At 33.5% G+C, this 14,790-nt stretch overlaps 1 protein-coding gene across 2 annotated transcripts in view; it reads left to right on the forward strand.

The window, feature by feature from the left end:
* Positions 1–14,790, forward strand: part of LOC127837597 (di-N-acetylchitobiase-like) — a 55,017-nt gene that overhangs the window by 35,094 nt on the left and 5,133 nt on the right. The window contains exons 8-10 of one of the 2 annotated variants that reach the window (XM_052364858.1): positions 752–842; positions 2,426–2,572; positions 7,327–7,499. In XM_052364858.1, coding sequence (XP_052220818.1) covers positions 752–842; positions 2,426–2,572; positions 7,327–7,493 — 405 coding nt within the window. In that variant the 3' untranslated portion in view covers positions 7,494–7,499. Of the gene's footprint in view, positions 1–751; positions 843–2,425; positions 2,573–7,326; positions 14,548–14,790 lie in introns of those variants that run through there. The other variant, XM_052364857.1, reaches the window with a different exon arrangement.

Here is a 14,790-nt window from a genome sequence, read left to right on the forward strand (position 1 = left end):
GCTGTGAGCATTTTTTCAGTCCCACAGGAACCTTGCACTTGTTTGGCTGATTCGGCATCTTTTAAACTCGTTTGAAAGAATGCTCGTAGGTCACCTTAATTTGACATGTTTGTAGATGAAAAAGAGAATATTTAAATGCATTCCATTTGAGTTACAAGCAGCGAATGTATGCTAAATATGCTGGCTGTGTCAAAGTCAATTAGTTAAAAGTATAGTAATCAATTATTTACGTAAACAATAGCCGAGATTTAAAAAACACCTATTAAATTAAAAATTGTATTTATTTTTATAGTATAATCTTGCTTGCCAGATAAGAAGCTATAGTAACCTCAGTAAGATTTTCTTTCATAGCAACACAAATAGCTCACATTTACGCAATGCAATCTTAATTCGGGACTTTGCACCTAGAACAGCATGTGCGCGATAACACGATTGGTCCATAAATTGACAAGCGAGACAACTCGTACATCCTTCTAGAAAATTATGTACTGCAGTTGTCTTTCATAGTTTCTTGTTGATATTACGAGAACCAATAAATCAAAATGATTGTGCATCCCATGGGACGCAAATTAACAAACATGACGTTTCCTTACTGGCATTTTATGCGTATTTGACGCAGAATATCGCGTCCCGTAAAACCCTGGTCATTGGGTTAAGTTAGATCTTTCTGCAAGATTTAAAATTATTGTCATTTATGGAAGAAACTTTTATATTTGTTGCTTTCCTTGTTTGACCTTGCTCCTTGTTGCAGAAGTCAAACACCACTTACTACATGGCCTGGTATGAGGACATTGCCAGCTTGTTCTTCAAATATCAGTTGGCTGTCAGCATGAAACTGAAAGGTAAATATCAACCAGTCAAGCTCAATTGGTCATTGTCAACCTGAAATCGGCCACAAGTCACCGGGGGTCGACTAGAAGCCAATTCTTGTCACCCTAGGGTGACTTAAAACTGACGCTAGTCACCCCTGGTTGACATGAAGCCAACTGAAGTCACCCGGGGGTGACATGATGCTGAATCTAGTCACCCGGGGATGACTTCAAGCCAATTCCAGTCACCCTCAAAATCAGCATAAAGTTGCCCTAGGAAACAATTTTACTTCTTTAACAAACAAATTCATATGTGAGGGAATTTGTATAAAAACACTCCATAAACGTAAGTAGAGCTAAATGTCTAAAAAAAACTAAATTAATTAATTGCGAGAGTCAGCCAAAATAGCCTATATTAGATACCTGGGTGCCGTTTGATAAAAAAATACACGGATGACTAGAAGCCAATTCTTGTCAACGAGCACTAGTAAATAGTAAGAAACTTGAAGCTATGTAGAATGTAAATATTAACCATTGAATAGTATGAAATTCAATTATAAATTTTGACCAGTCACCAGTACGAAATTCAAATGCAAATTTTGACCAGTCACCAGTATGAAATTCAAATGTAAATATTGACTAGTCCCCAGTATGAAATTCAAATGTAAATGTTGACCAGTCACCATTATGAAATTCAAATGTAAATATGTACCAGTCACCAGTACGAAATTCAAATGTTAATATTTCCCAGTCACTAGTATGAAACTCCAATGTAAATTTTACACAATCACTATTAAATTCAAATTTGCCAGGTCAATGTTGCCAAATTATCAGAATTAGACTCGGATGTGCAGGATTATGTGACTTTTGGGTTCCACTTTTTAACTTTAATGCTGCTTATGGCAATGTAAAATACATCAGAATTACTTTATTTAATGAGCATGTGTTCTTGTGCAGAAAACTGTACACAGTTATCATTCACACAACGTGAAATTTTGTCACCGATTTCAGAAGTATTCACGGAATTATTTTTATACCTTAAGATATCGGCACAAACTGCAAGACAAACTGTCTTTTATGCACTATAGATTTTAGCAAATGTATTTCAATAACTTGAGATATTTGTAAAAATTAAGTTCTTTACGTTGTGCTTACATTCTGTCCAGCCTGTGTGTAAATCTTGCCCGTGTCACTAGTATGGCACTTACATCTTTCTTGGGAATTTTGGTGCCAATTAGCTTAAGGTCAAGGACACTGATACAATGTTTGTCATTGGTTGGTTGATTGGTTTTCACACTGCAGATTTGTATGTCATGAATTAGTCTGTCAGTTATCTGTGTATCTGCATGAAACTTATTGGAAATGTTGGTTAAACTTTTAAAAGTATGTTATTGTCGTACTTGTGGTGGTTTTGGATTTAGAGTTATGTGACCTTTGTCTAAGGCATTTTCAGATACTACATCATGTCTTAATTGTTTACTTTATGTTGGGGACTGTTCTCTCAATTTACTATGTATCAACACGAACTATTGATACTTTCCATATAAGTCAGCTGTATGCAATATATGTCCAGTATATGTACATTGTAAGACAGTGTGCTCTCCCACTGTGTTAAGGGGCTGTGGTGTTTTCGGGGGATGATCTGACCTACACTGATCTGGGTGAGGATGTGAGCGGGTTTGACACCAAGATGTGGGGCTGGATCCTGCACTTCTTGCTGCAGTCCCCTGATGCTGTGAAGAATGAGGAAAAAAACTATGCAGGTAATCAACATGGGCAATATAGTTTAACATTTTTATGCCCCCAAAGGAGGGCATATAGTGATCGCACTGTCCGTCTGTCCATCCGTCTGTCCGTCACACTTTGCGTTTAGGTTTCGAAACATGCTAATAACTTCTATGTTGCTTCAGATGTAACATTCATATTTGGTATGCATTTGTATATGGACAAGGCCTTTCCATACGCACACAAATTTTGACCCCTTTGACCTTGAACTTAGGGTCCGCATTTAGGTTTCGAAAAATGCGTTTAAGTTTTGAAAAATGCTCATAACTTCTATCAAAGCGTTTATTGGGGGCATATCCCTTCTCGAAAAAGTGCACTAAATGCGCATTTAATGCGCATTAAATGCACATTAAATGCGCATTTAATGCGCATGTTATTGGCACCGTATTTTTTGCTTAACAAGTGCATTTTAATCTGTTAAAAAAAAACACTTTTTACTAGTGTGTTTATACATTTAAGTGTATTTTTTTTCCACGAAATAATACACTTAAGTGCGTTTATTATGATAATAAGTGCGCTTAAGTTTATTTTTAAGTGCATTTATACACTTGAGTGTATTTTAAGACATACAAATAATACACTTCATGGTCAAAGTAAATTTTTTAAAGCGCATTAATACACTTGAGTGCATTTCCAGTCATTCAAATAATACACATTACAGAATTAAAAGCAAATTATTTAAGCGCATTAATACACTTGAGTGCATTTCCAGTCATACAAATAATACACTTCATTGAGTATTCAAAGTGAATTTTTGTAAGCGCATTAATACACTTGAGTGCATTTCCACTGATACAAATAATACACCTTACAAAATTGAAAGTGAATTTTTTTAAGCGCATTAATACACTTGAGTGCATTCCCGGTCATACAAATAATACACCTTACAATATTAAAAGTGAATTTTTAAGCGCATTAATACACTGGAGTGCATTTTCAGTCATACAAATGATACACTTTTTGAAGTGTTGGAAGTGAATTTTTTAAGCGCATTATACGCTCAAGTGTACTTTTCATCACTTCAAATTAATATGCTTAAAAATTAACCAAATTTAAAAAAAATTCCCAGCATTTTGAAGTCAGCATTCATTCTTTAAATGAAAGGTTAGTGTAAACACATACATAAAAAACAAAAAGTACAATTCAATAGATAAATACACACTTTTATTAGAATGTTAAACCTTAAAAAACAAAAACAAATGTTACATAAAAGAGAGGATTCAAATGGGCTATTGCCTATCTGGAATTAACAATTGAAAATATCAAGCTCATACCAGTGATTTTTCTCCCCCCTGATTATTGGTAACTGATTAACAGCCAAATACAGGTGGTTTCCACTTCAAAAATATTAAAGATTTCCCCTCCTTAAGCTGAAATGTTTTCCCTATCATTTACTAGATTTTTATATATTACATTAATTCCTTTTTAATATGGACAAAAGCAGTACATTTAATTCAATCATATTCTGGATCCTAATATAATGATAAATGAACAGTATTCATGAAATTTATATAAATCTATACCTTATTTTTAAGATCTTACTTTTTTTGTTCATTATTGCGCTAAAACATGCCCTTCTGAGAGCCAGTACGTACAGGTTGTTTTGAATTTCCAAAGAAAATCACTGCATACATGCTGACAATATTTAGCAGCTTAGCCCCTGTCACTATATTTGTTGTTATACACTGTTCCTTACAAAGAATGCATTCATAAACAACCCTTTATAGAGCACTTCACCAGCTGATCAGGTCTGAATACTACTGTCATGGTCTGCGAGGCGCTTCTCGTGCATGATCTCATATGAGATCAGGTCCTGAAAGATATTTTATAATGTAAGTGTTAAATATTGCTGTTATGGTAATCTTGTTCAACAGTTGCTATAAATATCATAAATTTAAATCAAAACAAGTTTGTTGGCTTGTTGTTTTTGTTTGTTTATTTTTGCAATTTTAATCTCGTGATCACATGTGACTTAACGCTTTTCATAAATAATTTAAAGAAATTACGTTTGATAGAAAATACTGTTAATAAATGTACTAATATATGTGGTCTCCTTTGGCTGTGTGGACTGGTCGGAAGTGTGACTTCTTTGAATTGCAATAACCTTTATTATATAGTTTTACCTCTCAACAAATCCATCTTTTCTTGGTCAAGGACAAGCTACAGGGCACGGTTTCCCACTCCTGTTCCCCTCAAGTTGGCCTGGTATACATGTCCATACATCAGGTAGTCCCCTTTTTGCTCCCTTTTTTGGCAGGCGATGATGCACATTCTGTCCAATTGATCTTCCGATCAATGTAAATTTCACCTTGGGGTTTAACCTTCAAATATAAAATATTAAAGTTCTGATTAAATATGGGGGAAAGAAATCTGTTCAATGACAAGAAATAGGTATAAATAAATTTTAAGATGACAATAACCATAAAATACAGCCATAATAATTCAAATGGTGTTTTTTTCCTTAAAATTGCATTACATTTACTCATCCAGTTACATTTCCCAGTGACAATACATAAATATGATAATGATCATAATTAATTTAATTAAAAAGAGATGCAGAAATGAAAATACAAACCTGTTACAGCTGTTCTTCAGCATTCCAAAAAAACAAAAACGGCAGTTGTTGATCACTTTAACCACCCACTTTGAATCTTCTTTTCAACAAACTTATTGTTGATTAACACATTGTAGTAAATACACATTGTTTTCATCACACAATAGTTCATGTGCTGAAAGAATTTCAAGACATTTGACACTAGAATTAATGTTGCTGAATTATACCTAAAAATTTAGCTCAATTTAAGTTGCTGAAACCAAATTGTTTACAAAAATAACTGCCTGTGCTCCAAATAACTTGCTGTGCTCCAACCAATCAAAAGTGGTTTGTTTTCAAATAGATGGTCCCAGAACCAATCAAAATTCTATAAACACCCCTTTGTTTTGGCTAGATGGAGCACTGATAGGGATTAGTGTTTATGATGCTAATTGATCTCTTATCTGATCCTGATCTTATCTGATATTTATTGAATAATACACAGCACACTTAGCATATTATATTTAATTGTGAATATTTCAATATAACATACTGAATGGTGTTAGGAAATAAATATAATATTATAAATGTTATTTAAATTGTCTTTTAAAATGTATGTTAATAGTCAATGTGGTAGACATTAATTGAATTGGGGTTAAATATCAGTGTAAGAAAGTTCAAATACTTGTTTTTTATGTTGTGAAGATATAATTGATACTGGCAAGACCACATAATTTTTTTGACACTTTCAATATTTTTAATTATTTACCCACAGCCTGATTTAGTTGTACTTTTCCCTTTAAAAGCTGCTCTACTGATTCACATATTTTATGAGCAGACAAATTGTAATAATATAGAGGATATTTGTTGGATCCGGTGGATTATCGATTTTAATTCACGAGTGATCATAGAAAATAATATTTTCACGAGTGGCGCAGCCACGAGTGAAAATATATGTTTTCTATGATCACGAGTGAATTAAAGTCGATAATCCACCGAATCCAACAAATTTTCTTTTTATTTAATGCATTTTTCACAGTTTATATACAATGTTCAAGAGTTTAACTAACGAATTTTGCTGGTATAATGACGTCATTTCGTAAAAAAAATGACGTCATTTCACAGTAAACAATGAAAATTATCGATAATTCTCACTGATAATTTTCACTGTTTGAAACAGTGAAATTATCAGTTTTAATTCACTGATATTTCTCTATAAACCACCGGAAAGCATTAAATAAAAGACCATAAACATTATGTGAAGATAAAAAAGAACAGTACAGTACAATTCTCCTATTAAACACTATATCTCTGTCCTTTAACTTCAGTTATTTGCTATAGTGTTGCTCTTTTTTATGAAGATGCACTAAAACTACACTTGTACAGAAAGAATTTTTTTTTTTGCAAATCAGAAGATACACTAATATGCACAAAAAATGCACTTCATTGAAAAAATGCACTTATTGCATAAAAAGATGCACTTTGTCTACAGAAGATACACTTAAAGTACAGTAAAATACACTAAAAGATAATGAAAATACAGAAAAAATGCACTTTAGTGCACTTAATTGTGAAAAAAATGCAGAAAAAATACACTTTTCGGTAAAAATGCAGAAAAAATACACTTTTTAAAGCGTATTTTGTTAAAAAGTGTATTTTATTTTGAGAAGGGATGTCATCCTATGAAATGCATGGGTGTAAAGTGTCGTCCGATATTAGCCTGAGCAGTCCGCACAGGCTAATCAGGGACGACACTTTCCTCTTAAACTAGATTTTCGGTAAGAAGAGACTTCCTTTAAACAAAAAATACCATTAAAGTGGAAAGTGTTTTCCCTAATTAGATGTGCGGACTGCACAGGCTAATCTGGGACGACACTTTACGCACATGCATTTTGCCAAATTTTCACAGAACAAGACACAATTTAAAATTTTGTAGAACAAGTAACTGATTAAGTCCCATAGCTATCCTCTATCTCACCAAACTTAAAGCAGTTAGGGCAGTTGTAAGTTACTACTAGCATACATGTATGCCTGTCCTAAAGGTTGTGTTTACTGACCTTGCCTTTATGACATCTGATCAACATAGTGCAACCAACAAATCTGATACTCATGCGCCTTGAGCAATATTCTGTTTTTTCTTGCATTTGTTGTATTTAAAAACATAGTAATTATCTCTACAATTTACATCTGTTTCTTCAGGAATGATGGCTGGCATTGGTATAGCGCTGTTCCTTGTGGGTGCTGTCCTGGGTATTATACTAACGTGTATAGCCCTGCGCCGTAGCAAACAGCCCCTCAGACGCCCCTTTAGCCGTGACCCCGCAGAAGTTGATGATTACCATGATGATGATAATCAACAATTATAGAGCTAGGTTTCAAATTTATATAAATTCATAATATTCAGTTATTTTTACTCAAGGGCATATTGTTGTTCAAGAGATAAAATAAAAAATGATGACTAGTAAGCAGATTCAAATAATAAAATCTGTAATTATAGCCTCTGTTATGTAGAAAAGGGGGGTATATTTCGATGGCTATGAACGTTTGTCTGGAAGCGTTCTACACTTTTCAACATAAAAACATTAAAAAGCTTTGAGGCATGTCTGTGTGCAGACAAAACTTTTCTGGAGTAATTCTTCATTTTTTGAGGTACAAAATTCAATATTGCAGGCATTAATTTGTAAAATTTTATGTTCTCCGGAGCACATTGAAATCTAAAAGAGGTATCAATATGAAACTTTTTTGGTAGGGAAATCTCATACCGGAGATGCAAGTACCAAATAGCTTCATTAATTGGGAATTAAGCACGTCTTGCAGACTATTGGAGTATTGGATGTATCACATTAACATATCACATGTGGGTAGGTCTTAATTATGGAAAGGGAAGTGTGTAAGAACAATAACTCCAGCTTTCATTTGCAGTTATTGCCATCGTTAATGTTTATACTGCAATTTTCTCAACGCAAAAATTAACTATAATGAGATACATTGTATTAAGATTGAATTTTATAGGTAGGATGCTTTCATTTTTTGGCCTGTGCCCATGCAGGGGGTATTTTAGGCATGACAGTGACAGTTGAGTTGATACTAATTTGATGTTTTATTTTTGTTCTTTATTATTGTTGTTGTGTTGTTTTTTTCCAAGATAAAGTATATATATAATTAAGTAAAGCTTTTTGATACTTTTCATATTTTTTATGTATTGCAGTTTTTTTATCACAATAGTGCACTAGTGCTTCTGAAAGAAGATCTGGTCTTTTTTGTGTGTTATTAAAGAAAACTTTGTTTGGGATGAACATGAAATTTGTCGACCCATAAGTAGTTATTTCCAAAAAAAAAAAAAAAATACCGTTACAGATATAAGCTTTGCCCGGTACCTGTCTAAAATTGGTCTTTTTGTGATGACAGGTTTTCTAGGAACAATATTTGTTTAACATGTTTTTATTAACATCATGTACCTTGTTTGGCATTATTGCAAAATCTATCACTTTTTTCGCTGAGTTATTTGTATTAAGGAATAAATCTTGCCATTTCTGATCTTTGAAATTTGTAAGGTAGTATTTTGTATTGGAAGCCTTTAAAACTTTAATCTTGTAAGAAAGGTCTTTAATTCAATTTAATTTTTGAAAACCCTACAAACAAAAGCATATCGGCCGTGCTCTGTGAAAAAGCGGTTAAATGCATGTACATGAAGTGTTGTCCCAGATTTGCCTGTAAAGTCTCCGTAGTTCGCATTAGCAAATTTGAGATGACACTTACTGCCTATGCAGGAATTTGGGATTACACTTACTGCCTGCAGGATTTTCTTTGAGGCTTCCTCTGTACAAGAAATCCACAAAAATGCAACGTGTCTGATAAGACAATGCAGACTGCACAGGCTACTGTTTGAAGATACTTTATGCATAAAGCCCAGTTTTCCCAGAGCTTTGCCCATATGAGTCGCGTTCTGAGAAAACTGGGCTTAATGCATGTGCATAAAGAATTGTCCCAGATTAGCCTGTGCAGTCCGCACAGGCTGATCAGGTACGACACATTCCGCCTAAATTGGATTTGTGCTTAGAGGAGACTTCATTTAAATGAAAAATATCATAAAAGCTGAAAGTGTTGTCCCTGATTAGCCTGTGGGGATTGCACAGGCTAATCTGAGACGACACTTTACGCACATGCATTTTGCAAAGTTTTCTCAGAACGAGGCCCATTTGTTTGAGACATGTTTCCAAGTGGACACAATTCATGCTCTGATCTGTAGCCAGTGTGATCATCTTGGACAATATCATAATAATGGTTGTGGCAAAAAGGAATATGTGTAATGGTGCTCATTGAACATGTGATGTAAAGGCAGCACAACACCTGTATTTTTGTAGTACAAAGATTAAAATAAACATTACTTACTGGAGTTTTAAATCAAATGTAAAATGTCATATTATTTTAATGGCTGCTTTTATTCCGTGGGTCATTAAAATAATCCTGACATTAAGTGTGAACAATTTTCAAATTACCAAAAATAATGTTATATGTGTGTTAAACATTATCTCATTTTTTAATATAAGGTTTTAGAATTTAAATGTAATATATAAAAGTTTCAACAGACATCTGTGGTAACAATTTTTTACTTTTTGACTTAAATAATGTCATGCACACTTGTATTACAAAGAAACATTATATCATCTTCAAGAGGCCTTACTATGAAAAATAGTCACAGTGAGCAAGGCGTTATATTGCGACATGTATATGTATTTTGCTTGAGCTTTTTAATGTTATTTGTTGGTATGTCATGGTGTAAGATGTGTTTTAGCTGCTCAAGTCATCTATAAGGTGTTCAATGGTTTTTTTGTTCTGGTTCAGATTATCTTGTACAGTACTATTAAATTCTTTACCTTGATGTCTAGGTCGTCTTATAAGCATGGGTTATCGTGACCGCTCTTGTGAAAATTTTAGTTAATTGTCTCTTTTCTCAATAACTTAGGTAAAAACTTATGTAATAATATTATGATTTCCATTCAACAACTTGGTTTAAATTTCTTTCCATTCCAGTTTGCCAAGTTCAACAAAGATTTTAAATGTTTGATAGATTTTGCAGACATTGTATTTTCACTACGGCTATTCCAGTATTTGAAAGATCTTTGGCTGAATGAATTAAATCTTACATAAGTATTACACTTTGCTGGTTTAAACTTCAAATAATGTCATTTTAGATCATAAGGGCTCAGAACAAATAATTTATTCCACTGAAGGTCTTCATATTCATGCACTGCCTTGTAGATCTGGATCATATCTGCTCTATTGCATCTGTATTCCAAGGTGACCAGGCCTAGTTTCCTCAATCTTTGTCCATGTACTAGTTTGGTAGCCCTTCTCTGGAGATCTTCAATTTCCGTCTGTCTTCAAATAAGGCAACCACACACACAAGCCATACTGCAAAATTGGTCTTATCAATGACTTGTAAAGTGGTAAAAACGTGCATATCCTTGTATTCAAATGACCTCTATAATTCCCTGTAATTCCTGTGTAGAAATTTAGATATTGGTCAAACATCACCCCAAATTTTCTCCTGTGAGACAGCTTCCACTTGACTATAATTACCATCCTTGACTTTCATGGAGTAGGTGAAATCAATTTTTTTGCCTATATGTAGAACTTTACCTTTCTTTGCATTAAAAGCCAGCTCTCCATCCTCACGCCACACACAAAGATTATCTAAATCTTGCTGTAACTTCTTGTAATGTTCAATTGTTGATTCTTTCGAGTATATCTTGGTGTCATCTGCGAAAATCTTAAATAGCCAAGTAACGGCCTCTAGTAATTCATTGATGTAGCAAAGGAAGAGAACCTGTCCAAGAACACTACCCTGTGGTACTCCGAACCAATAAGCAGAACCAATACATACAAACTGGGTACTGTGTGACAAAAAGTCCTTAATCCAGATAAATAGAGCTCCTTGTATTCCCAACTTACTTAATTTGTGAAGCAGATAATCATCAGAATCGGAATTGAAGGCCTTAGCAAAGTCTAAGTAAATCACATATTACAGGAATCCTCTCGTCTAATGCTACTGTAGTGTCCACTCATCGAATATTTCAAGTAGTTGTACAACACAGAACGTCTTGCTCTAAATCCTTATTGTGCATCATTAAACAGGCGGCTTTCATTCATGTACTAGTATTTCATTTCTTTGTCTCTGATTAACTTTTCACATAATTTGCAATTGAAGCCAGACTCGCTGGACAATAATTTGCTGGTATGTTCTTATTACCATTTTTAAAAATTGGTAAAATTTTTTTGGCCTCAATCAGAACTTTGGGGTGGACATTATCTGGACCAGGTGATTTATCCAGGTTTAAGATACTAAGAGCCTTAAACACTTCCTTCCTTGGCACTGTAGTTTCATCCAGCAGCTCTTTTGTTTGCCAATTATTTGCCAGCATACAGTGTACTTCTAATGGGCAGTTGTAATGTCATTGGTTTGATCATTTAAGAGATAACTCGTTGTCTGAACCCACATTATATATTTTGTTTTCACTTCATAATATCCTGTGGGGGAACTAGCTGGAAATCTTTTGTTTTAATAGCTCATTACCAATAATCTTACATGTCAACATAAATATCCTTCTAATGAAGTCTGTGAAGCATTGATCATAACAGTTAAAATGACGAAGGAAGCACCGTCTTTATTGAAACTAGCAACCGTTAAATAAGTGAACATTGGCCTTTAAGACGGTCATGTAAAGACATAACAGTTAAACCCAGTAAGTTTCATTTTTTACTTCATAGAAAAATGCTTGAGTGTTATACGTATTCATGTATATTTAAGGATAATGAATGTTGTATTTTATGTATTACAACTAGTTAGTGACGATTTTTACATTTTTCATACGTGCATGCAATATTTGAGTATATGTTTATATAATATAATATGATTTAATTTGAAATTTTGTTCAAGCAACTGTATAGTGAGTGAAATGCAAATAGTAAAATGTATTGTTGCCGTATGACATTGTTATCAAATTTGTTCATTGTCTTGTATGGTTCAGTGTCATGGCAACGTTCAGCAGAATATCTGCTGGGTAGTTAGACAAATCAAACAAGAGGGCCTGAAAGGCCGAAAGTCGCTCACCTGAGATAAAAAGAAATGACCTGTTCTTTGCAGCCCAAGATATCAATAGAACAAATGTTCTAACCAAGTTTCATGAAGAATGAACAACAAATGGCCCCATGGCGGAAATGTTTTTCAACAGACTGGAACCATTTTTGAACTCGTCCAAGATATTATTGGGACAAATCTTCTGACAAAGTTTCATGAAGATCCAACAATAAATGTGGCCTCACAACGGAAGACAGACAATTGACAAAAGGTGATCACAAAAGTTCACCATGAGCAAAAAATATTATGCTCATAAAGATTGTTACCATGTGTGAAGATCAGCAAGTGTCATTCAGATTGAACTAAAAATGTGACAAAAAGTATTCACAATGTTACAATACTGCCCCGCCCCCTGGCGGCCATGTTTTTCAAGGGACCGGAACCATTTTTGAACTCAACCAACATATCATTTAGACAAACATTTTGACAAAGTTACATGAAGATTGGGCATCAAATGTGACTTCTACAGTGTTCACAAGGTTTTACTTTTTTTTGACCTAGTGACCTAGTTTTTGACCCAGCATGACCCAGTTTCCAACTCGGTCAGAACATTTGTCCCATTGATACCTCGACTAAATTTCATGAAGATCAGACAATAAATGTGGCCTCTGGCGTGTTCACAAGGCAAATGTTGACACCGCACAACGGACAAAAGGCATTCAGAAAAGCTCACCATGAGCACGTTGTGCTCAGGCGAGCTAAAAATATTGAAAATGTCGTTTGGAGTCTGCCACATTTGAGGTGGAAAACCAGGCTTCATGCATGTGCATAATATATTGTCCCACATTCGCCAATGCAGTTTACACAGGCTTATCAGTGACTTTACTTTTAAATTTGATTACATTTTTCAATTCAAGAACGTCTCTTTGTCATTTTGTTTACAATAGAATATATTATGTATGTTTCTGTGTCCAAATGTGTTTTTCTGGCATCATGCAGTGTCAGTGACACATTTCTAGTTTTTGTATTGTTATCATATTACTTGTTATCTTTTTGTGCTTGTTTTTTTTTCTCACAGATGTTTTATGCCTAACACCATGAGTGTCTTCTGAGTGTTTTCATTTACCTGCTCACAAAATGTTTAATGAATGTGTTAAAAGAATCTCCGGTTTGTCTAGTTTTCTGTGGAAAAATATATTTAATTAATAAGTTCTGCCTTTTCCTTTGTGTTGTTTTGGTTTGTTTGACTAGACTATGGTCAAGAGTGATTATTTTATGTTAATGTAATGTTGTTGTTTCTTTTAAGTTTATATATCACTGGTCTTATTTGTTTTAAAATCATTAGGTTTGTCAGCGTCTTTCTTTTCTTATTAATAAAGAATTTTCTTTAGTATGGTGTATTCTTGAATGAAATTATTGTTAAAAAACTTGGAATGCATTTGCAACAAAAAGGGCAACCAAATATCCAGGATCAAAAAACATGGTTTGCATTTAAACCAATCATTTGTGAAAAATTGCTTAAGGGCATACTTTGATAAATTGCCTATTTTTGACGGACACAACTATTTTCTGGTATCTAACCTCAAATGGTGAACAATTCCAGTTCTCTGTAAATGGTTAAAAAATAATAATGCAAAAGACTTGCTATGTTTAACAATATATAACATGACCTGTGTTTCATCGCAACTGGTATCTGTAAAACCAAAGCATGTTTCACATGATGCATGTTACATCTGTAAAGAAATAGTATGTGAATTACATAATACGAAATTAGTTTGTCAAATGTTTTATTTTCATATCTATAATTGATAGCATGTGTCACGTCATACAGAATTAATCACTAAAATGTTTTATTTAAATACATATAAACGCGTAAAAGCTAACATGTAAATACTTAAAATTTGTATCTTTTAATTAGATTTATTTTTTTTATATTGACTTATTTTATGTATATAACAGTAATCAAAGAACATTGTCTTTGCATATTATTCTCAATAATTATTACAGAAATCCAATTGTTTCTGCCGATTATATTCAAGTTTGATAGCATTTGTATGACCCTCAAGAGAGACATGAAGTTTCTGCTCTGTCTGTTCACAATTTTTGTTTCTTACTGCAACTTGCACTCCCAACAGATTTTCCTTTCTAGCTCTATATTAGAATTGTATTTGTAGAAGCCTTGTATCACTGATTGCCTTCTGAAGCTATTATTTCTACTAACAGAAATTTGCATTTATTTTTCTGAGACATTCCATTTATTGTACCCTTTTATATTTGGTATGTTTCTATTGCTATTATGGTTATATATATGTGCCGTATAAATATCAGAAATCATCAAACTTGTTGTAATTTTTTGTGAAAGAAGCTATTGATAGATACAACAAGTCTTTACATGAACTAATGTTATGATAATTACAAACATTTAGATGTTGCAGAGGTCTGACAATTTCATAGAAAGGATTCCACTTCATCCATTACTGAAACATATGTTCTTTTTAGATGTGGAACGTCATATTCTTAGCTCTGTACAGTTGAATTTTTTTAAGCATTTTTTGTTATCAGGCTTGTTAAGCCCATTTTTA

Source organism: Dreissena polymorpha, chromosome 1 (assembly GCF_020536995.1).
Source record: "Dreissena polymorpha isolate Duluth1 chromosome 1, UMN_Dpol_1.0, whole genome shotgun sequence".
NCBI classification, from domain to species: domain Eukaryota; kingdom Metazoa; phylum Mollusca; class Bivalvia; order Myida; family Dreissenidae; genus Dreissena; species Dreissena polymorpha.